This window comes from Manacus candei, unplaced genomic scaffold (assembly GCF_025592945.1).
Source record: "Manacus candei isolate 608988 ecotype Guabito, Panama unplaced genomic scaffold, ASM2559294v1 h1tg000102l, whole genome shotgun sequence".
Classification (NCBI taxonomy): Eukaryota; Metazoa; Chordata; class Aves; order Passeriformes; family Pipridae; genus Manacus; species Manacus candei.
Window position 1 is genome coordinate 26458 of NW_026138150.1, and position 9089 is coordinate 35546.

Sequence of the window (9089 nt, forward strand, 5' to 3'; positions counted from 1 at the left end):
CTGGAATCCCGGGGCCTTTGGGACATGGGGGCCTCATGGAACCAAAGGAACCCTGAGGTGTTTCCGAAGGTCATGGAATCAAGGGGCCACTGGGACACTGCAGGGCCTCTGGGAATTAAAGGAACACTGGGACACTGGGGCAGGACATCCCCCTGCAATGGCACCAAGACAATGCCCCATTTGCAAAGGGGTCAGTGCTGAGCTGAGAGGGGGCCAGGTCAAGGCAGGAGATTTTGGACCCCAGACTGGTTTCACCCCAAATGAAGCCCCTGATGGTGAGGGAACCCCTGGAGTCCAAGGACTGTCAGTCCATGGGTTTCTACCAGAAAGGGCCAGTCCCCTTTCCCAGGGGCAGGTTCTTCCAACAGAACCCTTCTTGGGGGGGTGTGGAGATTCCTGCCTTGGCTGGGGACCCCCCAAGGTCACTGCTGGAGGTTGAGAGCAGAGATCTCCCCACGAGCGCTGCTCTGGGGGAGTTCCTACCATCTCTAATTAAGAATTCTTGCTTGTTTGCCACCTTTAGTAGAATTGCTTCAACAATTGCTTTAGTGTAGTGCCCTGTCCTACCTTATCCTGCACTACTGGTAGTTTTAGTGTGTATGTTGTGTAGTAAATAATTCTGGTTTAGTCCTTTTGTCTGATCATTATTAGTAATAAGCATTTCATTGATATAAATATAACTGCTTTTCCATCATTAAAACCTATGGGACAAAACTGGTTCAATCCCATCTCTATAATTCCTTAAATTCAAACCATTGGCACAATGCAAGGCTCAGATTGGATCCAGCTGCCCCCAGGCTCCTCTGGGAGCAGGAGTTTAGTGTTGCCGGACACAGAGATTTCTGTGAACAGTTTTTCCTGCACTCTGTAGGCCTTGCTTGCCATGGAAGTGTCAAGTGTGTATTGTTTATACTTATAGACTGTGTGAAAATATGTGATGCTTATACTTGTTAGCTGTGTGTCTAATTATAAGGTTTGAGAACATGATATGTTTATAGAAAGAAAACCTTGAGAAACTGAAGATAATGAAACACCTGCAAATTTAGTAAAACTCTAAAAGCAGATTAATTAGAAAGAGGTTTCTATGCCAAGGATGATTTCAGATCGCGTGGACAGAACATCAGGTCCAATTAACTGGGGACATGAGACACGTGCACAGACTGAGCTATCCAATCACCTTATTGTGAGCATGTGCCCTAAACAAACTAAACTGTATAAAAGTTAACTGATTTAAATAATAAATTTGACATATTGCCGATCCTAGGGGTCTGTGAGCTTATGTTCGTGCCTCCCCATCGATAACTGGTGCCCGAAACAGGACGGGACTTCCTCTTCGTCGAGTTCTGAGGGACGTAAGGCGAACAGAAGGACGTGGGAGAAGCAGCCGTTTACAGGTCGCGTGACCCCGGCGCTACGGAACAAAGCCATGCGCGTGGGGAAAAAGAAATCTTACCCTGATCAGGTGAGTCGGCTGAAGAAAGGAGAATCGGGGTCTGCAGAAAGAGGCAGTGCAAACGCTCCTTTATTTAATTCTCTCTGAGAGGGCTGGGGGGGACACACGACCCCCAAAAGTGCGGGCGGGGCAAAATTGGGAGGTCCCGGCTGGTCCCGAGGCCACGGGGAGGGGCTGCGGCCGCTGGCGGCTCAGGAGCTCTGTGGGGAGAGAAAAGGGGGTGAGAGCAAAGGGGCTGGGGGGGCAGGGGGGTCCAGAGGCTGTGGGAGAGCAAGGGGGGGGACACGACCCCCATTTGAGGACCCCCCTTTACCTTCTCCCGCAGGTAGAAGCCGAGCCCCAGCGCCAGGAAGACCAAGCCCAAGACGAAGCCCCCGACCCCCACCAGGATCTTGCTGCGGACGGTGTCCGGTGGTATCTCTGGGGGGAGCCGGGGGGGTCAGCACCCCCAAAACCTCCTCCCACGCACCCCCCGGCACCCCACAGAGCCTGGCCCGCTCTCCCCCAGCCCACCCGGGGGTCCCTCCAACCTCCTGCCAGTCCCTTCCCAGCCCCTGCAGGGATCCCTCCCGGCCCCTCCCAGCCCCTTTAGGACCCTCCCACCCCCCTCCCATCACCCCCAGCACCCCCCAAACTCCCTCCCAGTCGCCCGCAGTTGCCCCCCCGGGGCTGGGGGTTCCGGGCCGTACCCCAGTGCCGGCTGAGGGGGTGCTCCAGGCTGACGTGCTCCACCTGGCAGCTGTAGGTGACCCCGCGCCGGGGGGGGATTTCCAGCAGCACCAGCACCTGGTAGGTCCAGTCCCCGTTGGGGACCACGTCGGTGGCCACCACGTGCTCCGGCAGCTCCTGCCCATCCTGGAACCACCTCACCTGCACCGGCGCAGGGTAGAAATCCATCACGGAGCAGAGCAGGCGGCCGGGGCCGGGCTGGGAGCTCAACGGCACCAGCGAGATGGACACGCTGGGGGGCACTGGGAGGGACGGGGAGACACTGGGATCATCTGGGGGGAACTGGGAGTGACGGGGGAGACACTGGACTGAGCTGGGGGCCACTGGGAGGGAGGGTAAAGGGCTTGTAGGACATTGGGAGGGACTGGGATGGCACTGGGAGGGACTGGGATGGCAGTGGAAGGGACTGGGAGTAGAGGGGGTAGAAGGGGCTGGGCTGGGGGGGCACTGGGGAGAGAGTTGGGAGATGTGGGAGTGAAGTGAGAACGACTGGGAACGGAGTGAGAGGGTCTGGGAATGACTGGGATGTACTGGGAATGACTGGTCTGGCCTGGGAAGGAAAAGAGCGTCATCACAGAGAAGCGCTGGGATTGGCTGAGGGGCGGGAGCTCGGTGGCCCCAGCGGGGTGGAGACGTGGGGGGGCACTGGGAGAGACTGGGATGGACTGGGATGGACTTTGAAAAACTGGAATACACTAGGAGAGAGTAGGGGGCATTGGAAGGACTGGGAGAGACTGGAAAGAACTGGGAAGAATTGGAAGGGCCAAAGGCCACGGGATGGACACAGGGAGGGCTGAGGGGTCTGGGGTGATTCCCAGGGAGGGCCCGAGGGGCTCCAGGGTCATTCCGGGGAAGGGGCCGTGGGGACCCGCTCTGCCCCACACTCACCTCTGCGGTTCACAATGAATGGGGTGAACACCTCGTAGTTGTGACGGCAGAACACGTCAACCATAGACCGTATGAGTTCCAGCTCTTCTGGTTCATGGTTCCATTGTTTGGCCAGGCTCTCCCCATATGGGGTGTCCCCCACATAGACCCCCAAATCGCTGTCGAAGTGCAGGAGCTGCTCCCGGTTGTAGATGTGCCTCTGCACGAGCCTCACCCGCTCGGTGCCGTTGATGAATTGACACTCAGACTTTCCTAGAAACTGGAACACCCCTGTGTGTGCAGGACATGGGTCAGGGGGTGCCCCGTCCCCCCCCATCATCCCCCAACCCCCCACAGCAGGCTGGGAGCTCAGGGAGCCACCCCGGACCCCCCTTTCCCACCCATCTCTGCCCCACGGACGCCCCAGCACCGGCTCTTGGCTGGGGGGGAACCCCCCCATCAGGCCCCCCGCGGATGGACAGGGGGGTTCGGGACCCCCCCAATGTCGATCCGACCCCCCCCCAGAGCCCCAGAGAACCGCTCCAAGGCTCAAAGGACACCCAGGGACCCCCAGGGCACCCCTCTGCCTGCTCTCCCACACCCCCTTGCCCCCCTCTCCCACGCCTTTCCCACCGGCCCCACAATCCCCAGAACCCCCCGCCCTCACTTTGGGGCTCCCACCACCCTCCCACTCACTCCGGCCCTTCCAACCCCTCTCGCACTCTTCTTTTTGGGGCTCCCACCCCCTCTCTTCTCCCCTCTTTCGCCCCCTTTCCCACCCCACCCCCCTGCCCGCCCCCCCCGCTCACCCGACAGCTCCTCGCCCGCAGCCGGGGGGGCTCCCAGCACCACCAGCACCGCCAGCACGGCCCCAGCTCCCCGCACACGCTCCATGCCCAGCGCCGGACAGCTGCTGACAGCCCCAAACCAGCCGGGCGGCGCCGTTTTGGGGGTTTTTGGGCGCGGTCGGATTGGCTGAGGGCAAAAGCCCGGCGCCCGTTTGGGGCCGTGTTGGAGCCTGGTCTTCCCGGCGACTGATGAGTCATCAGCGCGGCGCGCTGGGATTGGGCGCGGGCGGCGTGGGCGCTTCGGGATTGGCTGAGGGCCGTTGGGGGCCCCCGCGGCAGCCCCGGGGCTGGGGGCGGTCCAAGGTGGGTTTTGGGGGGTCCCGGATTCCTGGAGATGGCATTTAAGGTGATCTGGATGCGTTGGAATGGGGTTCTGGGTGGGTGTGGGTGTCCAATAACCCCTTGTTCCCGGGATTTTGGGAGTCTGGGAGTGCCCAAACCCCCCTGTTCCCAAAATTTTGAGGGTCTGAAGGTGTCCAAACCCCCCCTGTTCCCAGGATTTTGATGGAGTCTGGGACTGTCCAAGCCCCTCTTTTCCAATAGTTTGGGCTCTGGGAGTGCCCCGACCCCCTCGTTCCTAAGATTTTTGTGCTCTGGATGTGCCCAAATCACCTTTTCCCATGATTTTTAGGGTCTGGGAGAGCCCCAACCCCCCTGTTCCCGGGATTTTGGGGGTCCAAGGTGGGTTTTTGGGGGGTCCCGGATTTTTAGGAATGGGTTTTGAGGTGACCTGGATAGGTGGGAATGCGGTGATGGGGAAGAAGGGGTTGAGAAATCCTCGTTTTCCGGGGATTTTGGGCACCTGGGTGTGCCCACACCCCCCCCTTCCTGTGGTTTTGGGCGTCTGGGTGCAGCTCAACTTCCCTTTTCCGGGATTTTTGGGGTCTGGGTTTGTCCCAACCCCCCTGTTCCCGGGATTTTGGGGGTCTGGGAGTGCCCAGCCACCTTGTTCCCAGGATTTTTAGTTTCTGGGAGTGCCCAAACCCCATTTTTCCATGGTTTTGGGCGTCTGGGAGTGCCCCAACCCCTGTGTTCCTGGGTTTTTAGGGCACTGACATGACCCAAACCCCCCTTTTCCCACGATTTTTTGCCTCTGGATGTGCCCAAACCATCTTTTCCCAAGATTTTGGGGGTCTGAAGGTGCCCAAACCCCCCTGTACACAGGATTTTGTGGGTCTGAGAGTGCCCACCCCCCCCCCCCCCCCCCGTTCCCAGGATTTTGAAGGAGTCTGGGAGTGTCCAAGCCCCTCTTTTCCAATATTTTGGGCTCTGGGAGTGCCCTAAACCACATATTCCTGGGATTTTTAGGGTCTAGGAGAGCCCACCCCCCCATGTTCCCAAAATTTTTAGTGTCTGATTGCTCCCAACTCCCCTGTCCCTTGGTTTCTGGGGGGGCTGGGAACTTCCAAAACCCCCGTTCCAAGGATTTTTAGGGTCTGGATGTGTCCAAACCCACCTTTCTCCAGGATTTTGGGGGTCTGGGAGTGCCCCCGTTGACCAAAAAACGAGCTCAGGGTGGTCTCTGATTGGCTGAGTCCGATCGGGGCTCAGTTCGGGACTCGTCTACCCGGCAACTGATGACGAAAAAACAGCGCTCGCTCCCATTGGCTGCTGCTGCTGCTGACCCCGCCCGGGCCTTGGGAGGTCCGAGGTGGGTTTTGGGGGTCCCGAATTGCTGGGGATGGGGTTTGGGGTGCCCTGGATACGTAGGAATGAGGTTCGGGGTGCCCTGGATACGTAGGAATGAGGTTCTGGGTGTCCACGGGTGTCCAGTAACCCCCTGTTACTGGGATTTTGGGAGTCTGGGAGTACCCAAACCCCCCTGTTCTCAGAATTTTTGGGGTTTGAATGTGCCCAAAGACCCTGTTCCCAAATTTTGAGGGGCTGATGTTTCCCAAAGCCCCGAGTTCCCGGGATTTTGTGGGTCTTAGTGTGCCTAAACCCCAATGTTCCCGGCAGTTTTAGAGTCTGAGAGTGTCCAGTCCCTCTTGTCCACTGGTTTTGGTCTGGATGTGTCCAAACAACCTTTCTCCAGGATTTTGTGGGTTTGGGAGTGCCCAACCCCTTGTTCCCACTAGTTTGAATGGCTGGGAGTGTCCAGACCCCTCAGTTCCCAGGAGTTTTAGGGTCTGGGAGTGCCAAAAACCCCGCTGCTCCCAGGATTCTGTAGTTGTTGCAGTGCCCAACCTCCCCAATTCCTGGGATTTTTGCTCATCCCCCCCACCTCTCCCCAACACCCAGGACTGGAGAGCACTGAGAAGCTTTACTGGGAACACTGGGAACAGCTGGTTAGTGTGGGAAGAAACGCAGGGAAGGGGGGGACAGGCGAGCCCCCAAATGAGCGCAGGGTTTGGGGGGTCCCGGCTGGGCCCGAGGCCACGGGGAGGGGCTGCGGCCGCCGGCAGCTCAGGAGCTCTGTGGGGAGAGAAAAGGGGGTGAGAGCAAAGGGGCTGGGGGGGCAGGGGGGGCACAGAGGCTGTGGGAGAGCAAGGGGGGGGACACGACCCTCATTTGGGGACCCCCCTTTACCTTCTCCCACAGGTAGAAGCCGAGCCCCAGCGCCAGGAAGACCAAGCCCAAGACGAAGCCCCCGACCCCCACCAGGATCTTGCTGCGGACGGTGTCCGGTGGCATCTCTGGGGGGAGCCGGGGGGGTCAGCACCCCCAAAACCTCCTCCCACGCACCCCCCGGCACCCCACAGAGCCCGGCCCGCTCTCCCCCAGCCCACCCGGGGGTCCCTCCAACCTCCTGCCAGTCCCTTCCCAGCCCCTGCAGGGATCCCTCCCGGCCCCTCCCGGCCCCTTTAGGACCCTCCAACCCCCCTCCCATCACCCCCAGCACCCACCAAACTCCCTCCCAGTCGCCCGCAGTTGCCCCCCCGGGGCTGGGGGGGCCGGGCCGTACCCCAGTGCCGGCTGAGGGGGTGCTCCAGGCTGACGTGCTCCACCTGGCAGCTGTAGGTGACCCCGCGCCGGGGGGGGATTTCCAGCAGCACCAGCACCTGGTAGCTCCAGTCCCCGTTGGGGACCACGTCGGTGGCCACCACGTGCTCCGGCAGCTCCTGCCCATCCTGGAACCACCTCACCTGCACCGGCGCAGGGTAGAAATCCATCCCGGAGCAGAGCAGGCGGCCGGGGCCGGGCTGGGAGCTCGACGGCACCAGCGAGATGGACACGCTGGGGGGCACTGGCAGGGACAGGGGAGACACTGGGCTGAGCTGGGGGGCACTGGGAGGGAGGGGAGAGGGCTTGGAGGACATTGGGAGGGACTGGGATGGCACTGGGAGGGACTGGGATGGCAGTGGGAGGGACTGGGAATAGAGTGGGGGAGAAGGGGCTGGGCTGGGGGGGCACTGGGGAGAGAGTTGGGAGATGTGGGAGTGAAGTGAGAACGACTGGGAATGGACTGAGAGGGTCTGGGAGTGGGATGAGAGGGACTGAGAGTTAAGTGAGAGGGACTGGGAATGACTGGTCTGGACTGGGAAGGAAGCGATCTGGACTGGGAGGCTGAGTCGTGGTGAGGGAAGTCTTTGGTTTGGGTCTGCCTGGCAACTGGAGCGTCATCAGAGAGACGTACTCTCATTGGTCGACTGGCGGGAGATCGATGACATCAACGCGTGGGGACGCGGGGGGGGGGCACTGGGAGAGACTGGGATGGACTGGGAGGGGACAAAGGGCATGGGGAAGAGCACAGGGAGGGCTGAGGGGTCTGTGGTGATTCCCAGGGAGAGTTTGAGGGGCTCCAGGGTCATTCCCGCCGAAGGGGACGAGGGGACGCGCTCTGCCCCACACTCACCTCTCCTCTCCACGCCGAACGGGGTGACAATCTTGTAGTCGTACCGGCAGTACGAGTCAACCAGAGTCCGTCTGTACTCCAGTTCTGCCGGGTTGCTGTTCCAGTACCTGGCCCAGCTCTCCCCAAACGGAGTGTCCCCCACATAGACCCCCACATCGCTGTCGAAGTGCAGTTGCTGCTCCCGGTTGTAGATGTGCCTCTCCACGTACCTCACCCGCTCGGTGCCGTTGATGAAGTCACACTCGGCCTTTCTCATCCACTCGAAAACCCCTGTGTGTGCAGGACACGGGTCAGGGGGTGCCCCGTCCCCCCCAACATCCCCAGCCCCCCACAGCAGGCTGGGAGCTCAGGGGGCCATCCCGTACCCCCCTTTCCCCCCCCCCCCCCTGCCCCACGGACGCCCCAGCACCGGCTCTTGGCTGGGGGGGAACCCCCCCATCAGCCCCCCGGGGATGGACAGGGGGGTTGGGGACCCCCCCAATGCCGATCCCACCTCCCCAGAGCCCCCGGGAACCGCTCCAACTATCAAGGGACACCCAGGGACCCCCAGGGCACCCCTCTGCCTGCTCTCCCACACCCCCTTGCCCCCCTCTCCCACCCCTTTCCCACCGGCCCCACAATCCCCAGACCCCCCGCCTTCACTTTGGGGCTCCCACACCCCTCCCACTCACTCTGGGCCTTCTGACCCCCCTCGCACTCACTTTTGGGGCTCCCACCCCCTCTTTTCTCCCCTCTTTCCCCCCCTTTCCCACCCGACCCCCCTGCCCGCCCCCCCCGCTCACCCGACAGCTCCTCGCCCGCAGCCGGGGGGGCTCCCAGCACCACCAGCACCGCCAGCACGGCCCCAGCTCCCCGCACACGCTCCATGCCCAGCGCCGGACAGCTGCTGACAGCCCCAAACCAGCCGGGCGGCGCCGTTTTGGGGGGTTTGGGGCGCGCTGGGCTTGGCTGAGGGGGCAGTTGGGGCCCTTTTTTCGAGGCGTCTTCCCGGCGACTGATGAGTCATCAGCGCGGCGCGCTGGGATTGGGCGCGGGCGGCGTGGGCGCTTCGGGATTGGCTGAGGGCCGTTGGGGGCCCCCGCGGCAGCCCCGGGGCTGGGGGGTTCGGGGGGGTCCGTGGGCTGCGGGGGAGGGGGGAGCTCAGGTGAACCCAAAAATGGGCATCCAGGGAATGCAGAGAATTGGGAAGCTTTACTGGGAACACCGGGAGCATTCGGCTGGTGTCAGAGCAAAAGCAGGTACAGGGGGACACACGACCCCCCCAAAATCAGCGCGGGGATGTATTGGGGGGTCCAGGCGAGGCCCCCTCATCCCTCTAAGGACCCCCCAAATCCCTTCTCAGCCTTTCCATTTACCCCCAAAGCCCCTCCCATCCCCAAAAGGCTCCCACAAAACT

General features: G+C 61.4%; 2 protein-coding genes across 2 annotated transcripts; both read right to left on the minus strand.

Annotated features, from left to right (window-relative positions):
• Positions 1-1629: 1629 nt before the first annotated feature.
• LOC127461349 (class II histocompatibility antigen, B-L beta chain-like) lies at positions 1630-3958 on the minus strand. The gene is made up of 5 exons (XM_051769052.1): positions 3859-3958; positions 3071-3340; positions 2143-2424; positions 1767-1873; positions 1630-1653 (listed from the first exon to the last, which is right to left on the minus strand). Exons 1-5 carry the CDS (start codon positions 3941-3943, stop codon positions 1645-1647), a joined length of 753 nt encoding a protein of 250 aa, XP_051625012.1. The 5' UTR covers positions 3944-3958; the 3' UTR covers positions 1630-1644.
• Positions 3959-6285: 2327 nt separating this feature from the next.
• On the minus strand, positions 6286-9080 carry LOC127461348 (class II histocompatibility antigen, B-L beta chain-like). The gene is made up of 5 exons (XM_051769051.1): positions 8476-9080; positions 7694-7963; positions 6803-7084; positions 6427-6533; positions 6286-6312 (listed from the first exon to the last, which is right to left on the minus strand). Exons 1-5 carry the CDS (start codon positions 8558-8560, stop codon positions 6304-6306), a joined length of 753 nt encoding a protein of 250 aa, XP_051625011.1. The 5' UTR covers positions 8561-9080; the 3' UTR covers positions 6286-6303.
• Positions 9081-9089: the final 9 nt, after the last annotated feature.